Source organism: Grus americana, chromosome 1 (genome assembly GCF_028858705.1).
Source record: "Grus americana isolate bGruAme1 chromosome 1, bGruAme1.mat, whole genome shotgun sequence".
NCBI lineage: Eukaryota > Metazoa > Chordata > Aves > Gruiformes > Gruidae > Grus > Grus americana.
In genome coordinates this window covers 2,428,003-2,447,929 of record NC_072852.1, presented here as the reverse complement: position 1 = coordinate 2,447,929, position 19,927 = coordinate 2,428,003, and the positions used below count along the sequence as shown (strand labels likewise).

The following is a 19,927-nucleotide window of genomic DNA, read 5'->3' as shown; positions in this document are numbered from 1 at the left end:
ATATTGGTACCTTCAGAGGGGATTTTTTGCAGAGGCAACTTACTGTGTCCAAACCAGATTGTTTCTACCTTTTCAGGCAAGTGAAAGCCTGTAAACAGGCAGATTGCCTTTCCCTGCACACTGTAAATGGCTTGGTCTCTGAATCGTTCATGCATCCTGAAGAAACAGGTCCTCTTTGTCACTCCAGCGAGTCAAAAAGCTTGTCTGTACATTCCCATCACTATTCATCACTTCCTTGATTGGCATTTGGCTATAAAACTGTAGGAGTAAGTGAAGCTGTTGAAAATTAAAGTCTAATTTGCCCAGATTGTCATTTTACTTATTCACTGAATACAAGCACAATAACATAAAGATGATGCAGTCTAGAGAGAGGAACAACGAAAAGTATAAAATATGTCTAGTCACAGAAATGTTTGCCCATACCGCGGTGGGGATAATCAGCTTTGCCGGTGTATAAAAAATCATCAGTGATAGTGGCAGAGGGAGGATGCAGAGCCCTTGAGGTCTTTGTGCAGTCCCTGGGGGTTTCGAGATTCATGGATTCGGTCCTAGCCTCCATCTTTGCCTTCACGTTTATCCTTTGTTTCTTGGCACAGAAAGGTGCTGGGATGCCCTCCTGGCTCTTACGGTGATTTCTGAGCCATCAGCGTGGGACACCAGAACTTCCATGGATGCAATGCTGGGTACTACCGGCTGAGCATAACCTACTAGTCTAAATCTGATGGCCAAGCTCAGTCTGATGCTAGCAGTGCCAACATTTTGATCCTAATACTCATTTTATTCCAATATTGTCATTTTACTATCCATTAATTGGAAGTATTTTGTGAAATTGTATCAGAGGTGATAGAATGGAAAGCCTGTTAGGTCATCTACATTGAATTCACTGGGAAAAGCTCCCGTACTGTCTTTTTTTTTTTTAGGCTAGACATTAGGACAAAGATCTTTTCTCAGTATCTGTTTGCACAGAGCATCATGTATTAAGCCTCAGCTCCTCAGAGTGCCGTGTGAATGCTCCTGTAGCATTAATTTAAATGATAATAATTGGTCTGGGCCAGTTTTAGCCATTGATGGTAAGCGACATGGCTTATAAACTTCCTCAGGAATCTGTGCATAGTTGAATAGATCTCTCCTGAAAGCTTCAAAATAAAATTAATTGCTTGTCCAATTTTTTGTCATCTTCTTTCCATTTAAGCAGACTTTTTTCAGACTTTCTCTTAATACAAAGGAACATGTTTTCTTCACTGCTGTTGCTTCTTTCTCTTGATGAATTGAGAATTCATCTGTCGATGAATTGGGAATAATTCTGCCATAGCCATCACTGCCTGACCACTGCCGTGGAGCCAAAGGGAAATGGGTCCTGCGGATACCTTGGTTATTAGGGTCATGGCTGTGACAGGAGAGCCTGGGAGAGCTCATTTCATTCTCTTTAATCATCTAAGATATTTTAAACCTTGATGTACAGATACCCACCTGTGTTCACAGACCCCGCTTCTCAGCTAGCAGGGACAGGACTAAGGATCCTTTCCTGGAAAGGAAGGTTTAAGCTTGGTGAAACATGGGAGCGTATTCTTTTTGGACATAAAACAAGGCTGACAGCAGTGCTTGAACTACTCGACTGCATCCCTTTATGAATGTTGCTAAATTAAATATGTCCTAAAAGTTTACCAGCAGTTTTTGTACTGTGGCAGGAAGAGATATCAGTGCAGTTTTCTTTCCCTCCCCCTCCCCACGTTTCCTGTAACTCATTTGTTTAATTAAAAAGAAGAATCCAAACGTGATGTCTTTGCAAAAAAAACCCAAAAAACCCTCATGCATATCTGTGTTGACAGTGATTGATTTTGTTGTCTTAACCCGCCACTATCTCTTTTGCGAATAGATGTCAAAAGGCAGGGTAAGATACTAGCAGAATCTTCCCATTAATATTCTGGTGTGGTTGGCCAGACAAAGGGACCTGATTGAGCATATTATAGTAGCTCAGAACTTGGCAAGGGGAGAAAGGAAAGAAAAGTCATGCCTCTCTTCGTATAATTAGTTTTTAAAGCTCTGAAGGCTATTTGGCACTGGGGTGAGTGTGAAAAATGCTGCCCTTATCGCTTTATAAAGGTTAGCCTTCAGTTCATTACGGAATCAGATATGTTGGTGATAAAACCCAAAGATGTATCATTTCCAGGTTTGCCTTTGACGAGGAAAAGCAATGTAAAAAGAGCTTCGGATCTGGTCGGGGTCGAGTTTTAGAGCACAAATTCGTGGGTTTTGGTGCAGCTCTGCAGCACAAGGGGTGGCAAGAGGCAAGGGCGCTGGGCACCCAAGGAGAACCATGGCTTTGGAGCGCTGAGGAAGGCGTGCTGGCAATGCACGGTGCCTGGGAACCCCACGTTGGTCTGAAGATCACACCACGACACAGATTGTTCTGGTTGCAGATCTGAGGTACCAAACCGGTGTTAGGAAGGGGATGGTGATTTCCCTCTCACCTTTTGACTCCAGCAACCTCCTGAACACTGAACTTGGGATCAGATTCTCAGGCTAAAGTTAATGGAGCAATAAAAACCCCCCACTTCTCAGCATCTCCATGTGCCGCATGACTTTTCCTTTCACTGCTTTTGGGTTTTCTTTAGTTTGGATAACCCTGACTGCAGGGTGCTCCCGCTGCCTGCTGCTTCCTCCCCTGCATCTCCTGTTCAGCTGAGGATGCTCATCCTCACTTGCTCTGCACCAAAAGGAGGGGGTAACATGGACGGATACCTGTGCGACAGCAGATCCTTCACCAGATCATCCCAAGTTGGTCAGAAGAGTTGCTCTATCCCTGCTGCTTATTAGGATCTCTTCTCTCCCCTCCCGATTTAGTTGATGCTGATCCTCTGAGTGTATTTCCGATGTAAAACTGGAGCCTGCGTGCAGATGTGGGTCTGCTTTGGAAATGTGTCACCGTTGGACAAGACAAAAAAAGTCAGGCTAAAGGAAGAGAGCAGGGCTGGGCTAAAGGCTGTCCCTCCAGAAGGCATGATGGCAGCAGGAAAGGTACCCTCCGGGCTTGGATGTGTAGTGGGACCATGCCTTGGGAATCACTAACTCACCTCAGCTCCCGTGGGGCATGCAGCACATCTCTCCTGTGCCCTGGGAGAACATATCATCCATCCAACGGCAGCAAAGGCACGGGCGTACGCTCCGGAAGATGAAATCTCACCTCCTTCCCTTCTCGCGGGGCAGAGCGCGCGCAGCTGATGGCGTGCGAGTGAGCGCATCTGTACTCCAGATGCAAAGCTTTGGTTTGTCCTGGGAGTAAAATGGCGAGTTAAAGGAGCTAGCGGGCTGAGGCATGATTTTAACCTTCGAAAGGCTCCCACGAGCTCTTCCCCAGAAGGATGCTTGAGGGCTCAGGAGGTTGGTACGGAGCTCCTAGGACCGGTCAGAACTTGAATTACTTCAGCTGTTTCCAAAGGGCTCGACGTGCTGAAAACTTCCCGTTGTGTAAATAAACTGCGCAAGCCCAGAAAGCAGAATCGGGAACGAGCTGGGACAGTTTGCATTGGACCGGCAAGTCCTTCCCTTGGTGCAAAGGGAGAGCCGTGATGGCAGAAGCATGGAGTTCAGGTCCTGCCTCGGGGTAGGGTGGTCTTTCACCTTCTTCCACCTCTCCGGGCAGGCAGAAAGCAGTGGCCAAGGTTTTCATCAAAAGCTAAATCTCAGGTTGTTCCATCTGCTGTCTGGTGGGTGTTTTTTGTAGTGTTGGGTTTGGAGCTTTGTATTCTTTTTATTCTCTTTTGTTGTCTTGGGGTTTCTCCTGCCTGCATGCTCCTTTTCTGAAACCTTGATGTTTTATGGAAGGCTTTTCCCTTTCTTTGCCTCTTAGCTCTCCCTCCCATCCTCAGTTGCAGCTTTTCTGTCTCTCTTTCCTTGTTTCTTTCTGTCTCAAGAATGAAAGATCTCCCTCTCCAATTTCTCAGGCTGTATTTATTATATTCACAATACTTGTAAAGGGTGAAAGGATGATTTTGGAAGATTGGCAGCAGACTGCAGACCTTTTTTCCCTCTCCTGGGACTATGAATCTGAGTGTATCATAGGTGTGAGTCACTTCCATTTGATGACAGCCCGCTCCTTTATGTGAAATGGGTTTCTCCATCTCTTTTTTGGATCCTACTGGAACACGTGCCTCATCGTGAGCACAACTGATACAAAACCCTGTTGCTGTCGAGAGTCTCATCTAAGAGGTGTAAAAGCGAGTGAGCACCTGGATCTTCGCAGGGCGCCTCCGTATCCAAGAAGTTTCCTTCTGCATTTACTTTTCTTGTGAAAGCAAAAAAGTTTTGGAGGATTTGGGCTGGATTTGGGGCGTTTTGAGGATTACATATATTCTGAACCTGAATCCAGGAAGAATCCCCTAGCTTCAGTTTCAGTAATCCTACAAATTGCGTTGTCTATTGAAATGAGTGCAGCAATGCCCAGCTCTTCCAACGTACTTTTTTTTGGGTAATGTGTGTGCCCCTAAACTGCGTGGCAGGGGTGGAGGGGGAAAGCAGAGCGGAAATGCCGAGATTCAGCTTCTCCACAAAGATTTAATAACAGCTCCTGCTTTAACGAGACTGTATATCGCTAAATCACATCATTAGAGCTACACAATAATACTCCAAGACACTTCCTTGTCTGCTGTGATAAATTGTATAATATAAACTTAACAAGACCAGAATATTCAAATAAATTTAAGCGAGAAGATGGCGTGTGATGTTACAGCTTAAAATTGTCAATTAGTGATGTCTGCTTTTTGACAGTGTTGCGACCCCTCAGCAGAGATTTGGAGCTGCTGGGGAGTGATGGTGCCAATCGCACCGGTCCCTGATAGAGATGCACAAATTGTTGTCGAGGCTTTGCAAATCCCAATGAACTTCAAATCTGGGTTGTTTTTAGAATGGGCTAGATCTTCAGTCCTTTAAAGCCGAATACCTCAGGTTGGCGGGGTGAATTTACATCCACCGAGGATCCTTTGCAGCGGCTTTTCATCAGGACTACAGCGCTGTTTGGCTGCGCTGCGAAAAGTGTTCTTGCGTGCTGAATTTTTAAAATACCTTCAGGTGCTGAATCTTTGCAAGAAGCGAAACGGCCTCTTCTGCAGGAAGATGGCTGGGCTGGGTTTTATTGTTCTTGCGGCAGCAAATCATTTCAGAGGGCTTCCATTTGCAGAAGCCCACGTGGGTTATTTGTTTTGGTGCCTGCACGATTTCGTTACGATTGTTGAACAAATTGTGGAGCAAGATGAAGCAACAAACCACCTTTTCTCTCTTTCTTTATAAATAGGAACATAATGGGAATTTCTTTGAATTAATCAAGGGGAAATCTGTTGGCCCGGGTAGTTTCTATATTCAGTTTCTAAGCACGGTCTCCAGACTGACTCTATGGTTCAAGTGCAGGAATAGAAAACAAATGGAGTATAGAAATTTCTATATCACATAAGTACATAGAAGAATCTACTGATCCAAAAGAAGCTGCAAAGGTGCAATGAAACCGATGCAAAAACTTTCATTATAATCTTTCCATTATAATGTGTATCATGTTTTGAGACTGTATATATAGTATGCTATAGGTATTTCAAGTGCTTTATATTAGGTAGCGTATTGAGTTGTTATATGACAAGCTTTTTACCCAGTAATTATTTTCACTAACGTTTTCATGGATGTTCAATTTAATGTGCTTTTGGTACAACACTGTGACAAAGCAGTAATCCTTGTTTTGCCAGCTCTTCCTAAAACATTTGTGTCTTTGTCCCGTTCACACTTTAATAGATGTTTTTAGAGTATTGTCTCTACAGGCACAGCTCTGCCCGCTGCTCTTAGCTCCGGTTTAAATTCATTTTGTTGCTTCTCCTCTGCGAGCTCCTCTGCTGAGCAGAAAGTGTCCCTCTGAGGTTTGCGGTCACGAGGGTGTGAGAAAGGACAGGAGGACCTCATTGGGTCAGTGTGTTCCTGGGGGGGCTCCCAAGGGGACTGCTTGGTGTTTCCCCCTCCTCCTCCAGCTCCACGCACCCTTCCAGCGAGCTTTTTCCTCGGCGTTATTTGCCAAAGGCATAATTGACACTAATTTCTTGGCAGAGAAAAGGGAGAGGAGCAGTAAGTGAACGTAAAAGCTGCTGCCAAGGGTACATCAGAGACCTCCTTCCTCGTTCTGCTGTATTGATGTGGACACTTGGCTGCTTTTCAGCCCTGCTCTGGCGCGGTCAGAGTGCCTTAAACGTACCACAGGTCATCTTGATTTATGACACGTGCTCCTCCCTGGCCTTTCTTCCCTCGCGTACGAGTTTCCCATCGTCTCGTGTATATGCTGAAATACTGATGAAGGGAAACCTCCTATATTGTCGTCAGTCCCTCTGTTTCCGGGCAGTCTAGCTCAATAGGTTGTTTAATTTATTAACAGTTCATCCCTTAAAAACATCATCATTGCTCTTGGTTGGTGGAGGAAAGGAGGAGGAAGCTGGTCTGCCTGCAGAAGGATTCTTTGGAGAACCAGGACACCAGCCTCTCCCCATCCCTGCTGGTACCATGCCAAGGATGCGCTATTGCATCTACATTATCCACAAGAATAAGGTGGATCTAAAGCTGATGCATTGCTGGTCACAGTGTTTGGTAAGCCAAAAAAAAAAAAAACCCAAAAAATACAGAAATTAAAATGGTTTAACAAAGGGAAACAAAATGAGGTGCTTGGTTAATCCAAGGATTAAGCCAGCACAGCCAGCCTGCTCTGACAAAGCGGAGATTTAAGAGTGAACCCTAGCGCAGCGCGCACAAATCCCGTGGGAAGCGGGACGAAAGGGCAATGAAGCAGTGTGGCACCAGTGGCAGACACTGGTATAAGGAAGAGGGAGTTCCCACAAAGAAACAGCTGGACAGTGAAGAAAGGCACTTGAATTTGCTTCGTTTGCAGTGTAGTTGATATGCGGTATTAATCTCCGTCTTGAGCGCGGGTATATGCACCGGCAAATTAATCGCAGGAGAGTGGAGCGTTGTGTTTTGTTACAGTTCTGTAAAATGCTGTTATGAACCCCTTGGTTATGAGTTTTTCTTGCTTTCTAAAATATATCATCCCTGTGGCTGGAAATTTCCATCTTTGGGTGCTCACCAAAAGTCGCAGGATCTTTTCTTGTTCTCAGAAGCTTTGGGAAAGTCCAAAGCAAACTTCATAGGTAAGGTAGGATGGGATACGAATTTTCAAAATGGTGATAATTCAAACCAAGGGTACCCAGTGAACCATCAAAATCTCATCAATGAAATGCAGAAGGTTGCTGCAGACCTCTTTGTATGTGCTGGCTCTTAGATACACACTTACAGATATAAATGTGACAAATATTGGCTGAGACACTGTATGGGAACCAAAGGTCTGAAGATGCTTTTTTAAGGCAGGTATTCAAAAGAGCAGAGTTAAGGTTGGATGTTCAGTTGTTTTGCCTTTTCGTATCCTCCCCGTTAAGTGTTTAGCCTTGCAAATTTAATAAAGACAAAGAAAGGCGTGCAGTGAATATTCTCTCAAGCTGGCATCCAGAACACCAGCGAACATTTGCTTCAGGGAGACGATTGCTAACAGCAGGTTTCAATTGAAATTACAGGAATCCACCAGAACTCTTTAAAGTTATCTTCTAAAAGGGAGTCGCTTGCTGAAGGTTGTCTCTATGACGGGTTTCAGTTTGTTTGGAGGAGGGAATTGGGGTTTCTGCAGTCAAGGCGATGTATTAAAGAAAACAATTAAATATATTTGCTGCCCTTTTGATACAAACTTCTGTTGTTTTAGAGTGAGTCGCAGAACCGCATTGATTCCAAAAACATTTTAGAGTATAGCTTCCCATAGAAGACCTTATTTGTATTCCTCCCAGGAGCAAAAATAGGAAATACGCCATGCTTTGTATTATATAGATTTTTCCCAGCCTGACTGAAAGCACTGTATTATTCATGCACAGGCTATCCATCCAAAGCGATGCCAAAACCGTTTCTCTTTGCATGTGGGAAGGCAGAAGAGTTGTCCCTGCGATAAAACCGCATTTGTAATCATGGTTGTGGGCAGCAGCGTGGTAGTGACTCCTCATTTAACAGCTCTCAAATCGTGGTTTCCAAAAAAGTGCTTTTTCTACAGCATTTGGCATTGGAAAGCCGTGTTAACGAAGGTAGAAATTCACCAAATGTTTCATTTCTTACTTTTCCAAGTGATTGATGCAGTTGCCAGTGGGATTTGATGGTCTAAGTCAACAGGAGTGGTTTGGTTGGAGGGGAAAAAGCGTATCTAGGAAATGTCTTCTGCTCCACAGAAGCACATGAGGATATCTGAGTGTAGGTCGGTAGAGCTAAGTGACGTGTTGTGTGTTTGCCGTAGAAGTCAATAACATGTTTTACTTGAAAGAATGATCATGCTTTATCGGAAAAAAACAATGGTCTGGCCCGGCTAAGAGTTTGCCCACCCGGTTCAACCTTGTATTCACCTTCACACGCCCATGTGGACTTTGGATGAGTCACTCAACTGTCTCCCCAAAGCTTGTAGCCTTTTATGACTATCCAAGAAATGCCCGGTCAGGGAGGCTTGTTAAGAGCTTTCCTTAAGTTCAGAAAGGATTTAATATATTTCCGATAGCCAGAGCAGATCAACATTAACCCCATCCTATGAAGAGAAGCTGGATTACCACTGCCAGAGTCCACTGGAGTGGGAGATGTTCTTCTGTCTCAGTCCTCAGACACAGCCAAGGCTTCCTCCCAAACCACACTATGCAGGATACAGCCTCAGGCAGCATATTTCTTATTGTCAAGCAGAAGAAAATCCTCTAAGAGATTTTTTTTTTAATGAAGGCTATTTTTATTTTTTGCCTTTAATGAATTCAATTGAGCAATTTAAAACCATTTCAGGGTTGTTTTTGTTTCTGGTTTTTTTTTTTTTCATTTTTTTCTGAAGTGACAGTGAAGTCCCACAAATCTAGGGAGACGCTGGCAATAAAACTGCTTAGATAGTATATAAAATGCCACTGATGGGATTATTTTGCTGCAGCTCGTTGCAGCTATTATGCTCAGCAGCATGATTCCTTATTGTAAGTTCATAAAAGAGCTAATGACAGGAAGTGGAGATTTGCAAAGTTGAATGAAAGGGGAATGCAAATTCACAACAAAAAGAGCAACTAATGATGGGAAGAGTGTACCGAGGACCATGGTAAATGTGCCGTCACTTAGAGTCTTTCAGTGAAATGCACTTGGCTTCAACCAGGAGCTATTGTAATTAGGTGTAGGAAACGTGTCCTGATTTTCTCCATCCTAATGGTACACAAAAAGTCATGCCGGAGGAGAGCTCCTTTACCTGCAAAAGCGATGAGAGCATTTGCCGTGCAAATACTTCTGGGACATAACCAAACAAGCTCTTCGTGGAGACAAGGATTGGGAAAGCTAAATTTGAATGCAGAAGATGGAACGTGACAGTGGAGTGAGCAGTTACACACCTTGAAAGAACTTTTTCAGCTTTTTGGGGGTAAAGACGTTTGTCTTGGTCGTCATTTTTCACCAGGTGCTATCTCTGTGCAAGTAAAATAATGCACGGACTGATATTCAAAGTCATTTGTTTGTCACTTTGTCATGATAAGTCACCAGGTTCCACAGGAGATTTCTTTCGATAGATGGGTGGGGAAAAAAAAAAAGTGAATCAGGGATTGGAAGAGCTGATTTACAAGGAAAGACTAAAAGTACTGCATGTGTGTTATTTATACGTACCCAGGGAGACACGGAAAGCACCTGCATGTCTCAGCAAGGTGTAAATGCTGGGTGGGGGGAAGAGGTGTGGGAGTTGATTGGGATGAAGTTTGAAACTATGAGGAATGAGGTGAAATTCAGAGATTGTAAATGCAGGAAAAAACCCTCCCTGAGATAGAGGCGTTTTGAAATGCAGAATATTCACTGTAACGAGACTTCACAAACTCCACCAGGCCATGTTCTTGAGACCCCACGCTGGAACAGTTCTAAAGTGGCTGGTTTGACCTTCGCCATGGCATAACTGGTGTCTCCCCCTCGCTGTCCTGTGCTGCATTTCTGAGGGTGGCTTTCGTTTGCATTTCAGGGCTGCTTTCGGCAAAGAGTCAGAAGTTCTCATTGGCAACCTGGGAGATAAACTGATCCCTCAACAGGAGATCCTGCGGGACGTCAGCGACCTGAAGGCCTTGGCCAACATGCACGAGAGCCTGGAGTGGTTAGCAGGTCGCACCAAGGCAGCTTTCTCCAACCTCTCAGCAACCCAGAGTAAGTAGCTCCCACAGGAGAACTTTTGTCTTAGAAATGGAAACCAGCATAAATATGCAATTTTAGCAGGAGCGGGCATCTTTTGTTCTTGATTTCAAAGTGGGTTTATGTCAGAGGGAAGCAGAAAGCAAAGCAGCTTCATCTCTTTCTTCCTAGTGAATGCTGTGGTGTGACATCTGCTCAGACTGCGGTGGGCACCACGTGAGGGTGCCAGGTGCGTCACTTCTAGCGTAGACTCTGAAGGGTCTTTCAACGCCTGAGCTTTTCAGCTGTCCCTGCTAATGACATTGCACAGGAGCAGGTATCAGTGCTGAGACAGGTTTCATTTTCTTTAAATCATCGCTAGATCGCTGAATATTTAAAAATATATATTATAAATTCAGTAAAGAAATTGAACAGCTTTTAATGAGGAATGCCCTCGCGTGCATGTCACTGGGGCACTGATGCTGAGCCAGCAAAGGCAGAAGCAGCCCTTGGTGAACCGAGGTGCCAGGAGAGCAGAGACGGGGGAGCCTGGAGACCCCGCTTCTGCTCCTGGCTGTCAAGGATTGCCTGTGCTACCTTTATGAGATCATTTCACTTCTCTGTGCTTCAGCTTTCACTCCTTCCCCTGGGGAATAATGATTTTTTTCTGTCTGCAAAGTGCTAGAGACGTGATTAGTGTGGCTTCTCTTCTTATCGCTGTCATTGGCGCTGTCTGCCCGGGGTCACGTTCAGAGGAGGGTTGGGGCTGTGCCCCAGAAGCAGAGCTCAGCATAAACAGACCTCAGCTCTGCTGCTTTCCACTGACACCTTTCCACCGTTATTAACTCGCTAGGAGTCACCTATAGCTCAGCTGATATGGAGTTAAGCTTTTCCTAGGACCAGGGCTTTGGGTCTCACCTGCCTACCGAGACGTTCCCAATAGCTGTCCTGTATCACAAGCTGACCCTGGGGAGGTGGCCATGCATTTGTTAGAGCACTTCACGTTGCCCTTAGATCCCTGTAGTAAAGTATTGAGTGTTTTACAAATAGTGAACATCCCCTGTTGTCTAGGGGTTGTATTAAATGCAGCTGCCTCGGGTGTAGAAGGAGGCATCTGCGCTGTGTTGTAGATGAGGAGCAGAGGAGAAAAAAATGTGTTGCATAAAAAAATCCACACAGCTTGGTGGGCTGTTGATCAGAGGGCTGGAGCACCTCTCCTAGGAGGACAGGCTGAGAGAGTTGGGATCGGGATTCTCAGCCTGGAGAAGAGAAGACTCTGGGGAGATCTAATTGCGGCCTTCGAATACCTGAAGGGGCCTACAGGAAAGCTGGAGAGGGACTGTTTACAAGGGCAGGGAGTGATAGGACATGGGGGAATGGCCTGAAGCTGCAGGAGGGGAGATGGAGGTGAGATCTGAGGCAGAACTTCTTCCCTGTGAGGGTGGTGAGGCCCTGGCACAGGTTGCCCAGAGAAGCTGTGGCTGCCCCTGGCTCCCTGGCAGTGTTCAAGGCCAGGCTGGATGGGGCTTTGGGCAACCCGGGCTAGTGGAGGGTGTCCCTGCCCATGGCAGGGGAGTTGGAGCTAGATGGGCTTTGAGGTCCCTTCCAACCCAAACCAGTCTGTGATTCCATGATTCTATGATCCCAGGACACATGGGGACATGGTGAGGATACATGGCATTTCTGCAGTTTGTCATACAAATACGGAGCAGGGTCCTGGGAGAAGGTACCCACAGAGGAGCAGGACTGTGAGCAGCCAGATCTTCTGAGCTTTCTTGGGAATTCACATTGAAAATCACCTCAGCCTTATTTTCTGGGAAGAGATGGGGGAAATGTGCTGATGCTAAATAAAGTCGTAGTGTTTTATCTCCATTAAAATAATTGTCCCTTGACAGCAGAGCATCTCTGGTTGACTGACAGCCCTTCCTATGGCTTATAACTCTAGAGCAGGGCCTTTAAACTCTTTACTCCAGCTGCCCACGGTCAGTTTGTTGGGATCCAGAAGGATAATTAAGATTATACAATCAGCTAGCAGTTAAAGACCCAAAATACTACAGGTAGTTTTAATATTCCTGTAACCCATACTTTGAGTTCTCAATACCCAAGTGACAAGAAGAACTGCTGTGCTCTCCAGGGTGTACTTAAACAAAACCCAGCGGAAAATGCTATCAAAGTTCAGTAGCCAAATATTTATCCACAGAATTTTAGTTACTGGGAGAGTTCTTGGGCCTGAGGGGTTGCGCTCTGACAGTCAAAGCTGTTAAAAATAAAAACATCATTTATAATTTCAGTTCTAGTTGAAACTCAAATTTTTTCATAAATCAATATTTTTCAAACATAAAAGGGCATGAGCATGACTTTCAGGCTTCTGAGAGGACGTTACAAGCAGCAGTGAATAAACATAAAAGTGCAAAGTGTAATATTTCACTTGGCGGCGTCCTCCTGACAATAAAAATTCATCTTCCTTTGTAATAACTTTATACCAATGCACTAAAATGTCTGTACACAAATGCCAGGAGTATCTGAAACAAGAGGAAGAACGAGCAGTGTTAGAAAATGATAGAGGCTGTTGACCTCATGGTTATAAATGAAACCTGGTGGAGTATATCTCATAAATGGAACATCAATAGAGCTGACTGCAATCTATATGGGAGAAGTAAAAAGTGATGCCGTGGGGCAGAGGTGGTGGTGTAAGTCAGATGTATTTACAAATCCAGCAAGCTACGGTGATATACAAGGGAGTGCAATTCTTTTGGGGAAGGATACGAAGAATAAACAACAGGAAAAATGAGATGAGATGTCTCTTTCCATCCCACATGGGCAGGAGGAGAATAATGCAATTGTGCTCGGACTGAGCTGGGAGGAGGAAAAATTAAAACTACCTATTGTTTCAAAGATTCATACAATGTTAATGCCGTAACGCTCAACTGTCATATGAGTTATTCTGTTCTTTTCTGTCATGGTTTGATCATCTGAATTTCTGAGCGTCTCATTGCTGGAAGCCACAGCATGTTAATGAGCATCAGGGGGAGGGAGGAAGGGAAACAACTGACCGAAAGTAAAGCTAAATAAAGGGCGTTTCTGCCACGCGCTGAAAGTCACCAAATTCAGACTGAGATTGCCATAAGTGGAGCCAACTTTGTCATTTCAGCGTGGGTAACTTTAAGACATGCCCACGTGATACCCAAGTATTCCAGTCCGATGCAACTGGAATCCATGGTTCATCATACGCAAGCCAACGGGTCATTAGTCACTCAGCTCTCTTTTTTTGGTAGCTGACTTTGGGCAGATGGAAGTTGTTATATTCCTCTGAGCAACTCTCTCTTCTGCTTTATTTTTCTCCTTGGGCCAGATACTATATTGAAGTATCTAGAGCAGTAATCTCATTAACTGGTGGCAGTGGTGGGGTTTTATTTTCCGTGCTTACCACATGTGGGGCCAATGCATGATGAGAACACACATCCAGGTCTTTGATCATTTCTCTTTTCTGTCCCAGCAACTTGAAATTAAATCATGGTCCCATTAAGGGCATCATCAAAGCGCTCAGTGAATGGTTGGGACCAGAATTTTTGGTGCAACACCAGAAATACCGTAATCTCCAACAAGTCTATGACATGGTGGTGGTAGACCCATATTCTGTCCCTGTAGAAGGTCAGTAGCTTTTCCAGCAAAGCTTCCTTGGCTGCAAACAGGCAATTTATAGGCATAGCTATAAGTATTCTGAAACCACAAGGTGAAGTTGGGCGGGTATGGACATGTTCCGGGAAATCCTAAAAAGGGAATACCTGATGGTGGCTTTTTGGTTAGGCTGTCAAAAGGCCCCTTCCTAGAGATAAAAATTCAATAAACTTCTGCTGTGGATGTGCCACAATTATCACTCATTTAAAAACAGTCTTGCTAATAGAGTGTTTTATCATTGTGGGCAGTCTCGGCATTCTTCATTATTTAGTGTTTGCTAAGCTGATGGTTCTTCCATAGCTCTTCCCTTATCTGCACTCCTTCAGAATTGGATTTTATATTTTCCGAACCAGTCAGATATGACAAAGTCATTTTCTTTTGCTCTTGTCTTTTGAGGGAATACAAACTTCTTTTTAACAATAACCATTTAGGGATTAAAGTTGCTGGAAGAAGATTAATTAACTGAGGAAGTCAAGTAAATTTTAAATGGGTTATGTATGAAAATGGAAGCAGGGTTTCCTCTCCTCTTCCTCTCCTGCTTCTCTGCCTTGTCATGTGCAGATATAACATACACTCATCCTTTTCCTTTGCCGGAGCTTCAGCCTTCTGAAGCCCTCTGAATATTTTACAAAGAAGGAATTATTATGCACAATGAAGGAGTTGGGACAATCTTTGCATTTTTGAGACAGTTGCATGCCGTGTGTAGGTTGGCAAGATGAAAGATTAGCCATTAGCTTAGCGAGTTGCAGCTCCCCTTTTAAATTCAGCTGGCTGTTGGCATCTCATGACTTCAGATCGTTTTAGTCAGCAGTTAACGACTGACTGGCTTAAACATTGAGTTTGAAATTACCTACTCGCAGAGCTCACGTAAAACGGGATTGTCTTTCTCTTCTAGATGGCTTATTGGAAGTAAAGGTTTTGCGTGTGTCCACGTATGCTTATAGATCAGTAGATACTCTTGCATCCACCCGAAGGTTTGCTCATCGTGTCATATTCACTTTCTGTATGTGCTTTCTCTTGTCCTTAATGAAGAGTATTTTTAATCTCATTTTAAATACCTCAACAGTTTTATCTAGGAAAAAAAAAAAAAGATTCTGGCAGTAGTTTCAAGAAAGACTCCTCCTCTCCTGTCATTACCTTCTCCACATGCACACAAAAAAGAAAATTTCTCTTTAGAAAAGGATCCTGAGGCTCGTTATTTGGTCAAAGTAGGGAGATGCATCCAGGAGCCCCCCAAGAGGAAGCGCTGGGTCAGAAGGGTATTGAAATCAAGGCAGAAATAGAAAAAAAACTTGTGTGGTTTTATTGTGAGGTGTTTGTTGGCTTTTTGTAGCAAAAAACTGAGTTCATGCAATTGGGTGAGCATCTTACTGTATCTGAAAAACCACACACGTGCATGCTTACCCTTTTTCTTGGAGGAAAGCTTCAAAAGCATAAAGGACTCAAAACATACTGTTTTTTAACACCAGACCTAAACCAATGATTTCTTTGACAGTTGTGAAAGCTCTTGACTTTCAATACCAGCTCCTCCCTGTTTCCTAGCGCCCCTTGGAAGTTGGCACTCAAAGTCTTCGACACAAACCTGGCTTGAAATAGATGTCGGGCTGACCCCGTGTCTTCAGTGGCAGAAACTAGAAGGTGAACTCTCAATAATTGAGGAAAAATATGAGTACAAATTTGGAATTAACCTCTGCAGCTCAACCCTGCCTACCTATGGGGGAAGCACAGCAGTATTAGAGGAGATGCATGGGAGACCTCGTCCGAGGGCTCACTCCATCGCTGGAACTGCCGTGCCCTTGAGGACATCTTAACCCTGCCGCTGTCAGCAAGGCTGTACCTGCAGCAAAACAAACGGGAGGGATGAAGAGACCCAGCTCCAGGCAGGACGCTGCCTGCCCCCTCCGACCGTGGCCTTCCTGCCCCCACCTCTGCCTTCGGTCCCACCGTGACGTAAGCAGGGTGTTTAAGTGATGGCAGTATGTCAAAGCGATGCAGATGCCAATATGCAGATTGGGAAATAAATCCCTCTGGTTCTTCCTGAGCAAGTCCTTTCCCGTTTCATTCTTACCTCTTTTTTTTTTTCTTTTTTTTTTTTCATCCATCTGAGCAATTGAAATTGCACCTTGCGGCATACAAAAAGCCAGCGCGGAGTTTGTCACCGTCACAGGCTTTATCCGGGAATGCAACAGTTCTCCTGCAGCACTCTCAATTCCCAGTGCCGTGTTGCACTGTAATCCCGTGGTTCCCAAATTAGAAGCCTAAATCTCGGGGGGGGGGGGGGGTGTTATGAAGTGGCCAGATTCAATTGCAGAAATGCTGAGAAGTAATATCACTATGAGGACACCAGCGATAAAAAAATTAGGAGTAGTCGGCTTCACCTATTTATGTTGCAAAAAGAGCATGGGTCTTCCCTGGCAGCTGGGTCTGGTTCGGAACACTGGCAGGGTGCAGTTTGGTCTGTTAGAGTGTTTTTAAGGTGTTCTAAAATGAGATTAGTTAAGGCCATTGCGCAGTGTGCAAGGACAGAGTTTGGCCCTTCTGAAGTACCCAAAAGGACATTCAGTCTCTTAACTTGTATATCCGGGATGCTTCCAAACCAGGGTATTTTATCCTGTTCAGGGGCGCTTTCACCCCAAAACCAAAGGGCGATGTGTGGAAGATGCCTTCACCACTTCTCCAGATGGGCAGCACTTCACCCTCCAGACCTGCAGGAGCGGGTTGAGCTACAACTTCATTCAAAAGCAGCGCGGGGGGGATAAAAAGGTTTGCGTGACAGCTTTTTTACCAAATACTGCAGCTATCCGTCGCTGGCTGGCTCCTATTAATGATAATTCTGAGCATTTGCATCGCATTTCCCAGCCATAGATCTCCAAATACTTTGCAAAGGGTAGCGAAGGCCGTTACGGGATCAAGACTATCCTGGACCACTTTGCCCCCGGCGGGTCAGCCTCCCCTTTTGCCTGGCTCTGTATGTCTCCTCACGCTGAAACAGGCTTTGATGGCTAATCGAAACCATCCCGCAACACTCGAGAAAGTGATGCCTTTGAAAATTGATGGCGGAGCCCCTTTATACCACTCGGGCAGAGTAGAGGAGCTGTAATTTACAGTCACTTTAAGGCCCCTTTCTGCTGACAGAGTGGTGTAAAGGGGTCTCGGTACAAATGAAAATCAGGCCCGATGCGGTGGTAAAATTGATGCCTTTCATTTCGTAGTCAGGCCACACAGCGGTGGTGAACTCAGACAGGTCTTTGTGTTTAACCCCGGTGTTTCTAATGAACTGAATTCAGCTCTTAAATGGGGCTATATTTCTCTCAAGTTGGAGCTTATTTTTTTTCTGTCACTGAACTTGTAACACATCTTGCTGTATTGATTGCTCATGGGGAACTTTTTTGTAGAGATCTATTAATAGAGAGCCTTACTTAAAAGCCAGATTAAAGATGATCAACACGTGCCTGACTTCACGCAGGAGAAGGACTTGGTGAATGCTGTTGCTTTATTATTGCAACAAAAGTAAATTTCTTTCTAAAACAGAAAAAGCTGCACTTTTTTTCCAAATGCAAAAGCCATCTGCCATTAACTTAAAAAGATAAATCTTGAGTGGTTGTATTATTTGATGAATATCTGTTGCTTCGATATAACTTAGTCTAAATGACAGCTTTCCATTTTAGCTTCTTAAGCAGTCTCATTTTCCAATACCTTTTTTTTTTTTCAGTTCTGTGCCACTAACCGAACAGTTGGTCCTTTTCTGCAAATGCTCAAAACGTGGTCAGATCCCCTTCTCAGGTGCTCTGAACCTTCACAATACAGTCATCCGTAGTGTCTCTTTCCATCTCAGAGCGTGCACGCATCATCCGAATGGAGATCTGGTGCCCTGGGTGATCCCTTTCCACCTCTGCCCTGCAGACTCTTTGATCAGGAGCATGGTAACTCAGTTTGTGTCTACAGGGTGTTGTACAGATGAACACAAGTTCACCCTGTCCATGCCCTGAGCTAACCACAGGTTACACCAATGTTGGTAGTCCTGCGATAAGCTGAAGATGTCAAGCCCTGCACCTGGGTAGCCTGTGTTATTTTGGCCTGGGAACGGCTGGTTCAAAATGGTGTTGGATGTCTTCATTCAGATGTAGTTGGTTCAGAGGAGAACCAGAGGAAGCCAAAAGGAAAAGGTCTTCTCAGGCATCTTATCTTCATCGCCATGGCTCAGAGCCACACAGCTCCCTCTTGTCAGTCCCATGGCTCAGCCTGTTCCTGTGCCGACATCTCTGGGATGCTGCAGAGATGACCAGTGCCATCTCCTTGCTGCTACAAACCCCACCATTGTCCACAGCATGCCTGGGGCTGGTATTTAATCAAGAAATTAGATACCTGCCTTGAGTCATGGGTTTCCCCAGGTGGGACTCCCCTTGAACAATGGCGAGAGAGTTTTGCCACAGTAAAATGTGGATCCGTCAAGTCCAAACCAAACCATCTGTGATCATCTGCTAATTAATCACCATTAGTAGTTTTATTAGAAGCTACAAATGTACTTACACTTCCATAAAGGTGCTACAAACAGGTTGGAGACTCCTAGCTAATATTTAGAGTTTTGGTTCAGCAGATGCGTCATGTCCTCTGGAGTTATCCATACTGGATGGTAAAAGCCTAACGAGGGAACCAGTGTCAGAGTGCAGAGGCCTTTCAGAAGACATTTGGAGAGGAAATATTAGGGACCCATTGGTATCCTGATTTAGAGCATTTATGAAATTTTTATCAATGACTTCAGGAGCCATCAGCAACTCTACAGATGTGTTTGCTTTCAAAGAGCCTCCAGACTGAATGGATTGATTTAACATATCAAAATGGGAGTTTTTTTCCCTTCTAAGTGCCAATTCATCAAAATTGTCTTGGATCCAAAAGCAAAACTATGTCTGTTGGTTTCTTAACACCACCTGAAGCTGACCGAGAGCTGAGCAGAGCAACTCAGGCAACGGACAGGAGTCCAGCTGGCACCATCTCAGCTGTGTTTGGTTTTGGAGGACTAAAACCACAGAAAATTTGTTTGGGACAGCAAAAGTCTCAAGACTAACTTTCAAGGCCAGCAGGGAACTGCTGACATTGTGAAGACACAATGCTGACATTGTGAAGACACAAAGCCTGAGCATTAAGAGATTCTTTTTTATAACTTTTGCAATAAAATTTCATAGCTCAAACATGGGTCTGCTTTGGTGCATCCCAGAGAATGAAACCACAAAGTTCTTGTTTTCTTGTCAAAGTGATCTAGTGCCTTTCAGTGCCTTTTTTTTCCCTTGAATGTCTACAATGAAGCTGGTATTACAGATTAGTGGTTGCTGCTTTCCCCAGACTCGATGCTTTACATCAAATATTTAATGGTCAGAAAATGAGACGTTGTTTTTCTGACCTGGATGCTCAGCATTTGCAGCACACAATAGGCACACCACCGTGATGCAGTCCTAGTATTGATCTGGTGCTGTGGGGTCAGCACTTAACTCACCGTCATGATTACACTAATTACTCTTGTTCCATCTTTCTTTCCTCCCACCCACCAGCCTTAAACGCAGGGGATTGTCATGTAAATAAGTGACCTAATTAGCAGTGCTTTCAAACCATCTTACAATGAGGATCCCTCATGAGTAATACCAGCAAATCAACTTTTTTGTGGAAATAACTCCAGAGAACCTGCTGTCCACTCCAGTTGGTTCAGAGCATCGGGATCTGTTTATCTCTTCTGAAGAAAATTACTCATTGGTGTCAAAGATTAATAGCAGTAAGTCCACCTGCTCCTCCTTGGTCTGTTAGAGCTGACAGCTTACTGTAGTATGGAAGGGGGAAAATCATTTTCAGAACTAGGTGAGCGGACTCAAAATTATGGTCAGTCGTTGGCGTCACCAGTGAGTCACTTCGCCATGGCGCGTGGGCTATAGGATGGTTCTGATCTAACCAGCATTTATGTTCGTATGGGGCTTGGGGGAAATGACTCTTAAATAAGCAGGAATTGTGGAGAAGGCAGACTATGAGTCTGATGCAGCTGATGCAAAATGTAACT

General features: G+C 44.5%; 1 protein-coding gene across 1 annotated transcript in view; it reads left to right on the top strand.

Moving 5' to 3' along the window:
* Nucleotides 1-19,927, top strand: part of EXOC4 (exocyst complex component 4) — a 404,878-nt gene that overhangs the window by 338,628 nt on the left and 46,323 nt on the right. The window contains exon 14 of the mRNA XM_054837585.1: nt 10,064-10,242. Within this exon, the coding sequence (XP_054693560.1) occupies nt 10,064-10,242 (179 nt within the window). The remainder of the gene's footprint in view (nt 1-10,063; nt 10,243-19,927) is intronic.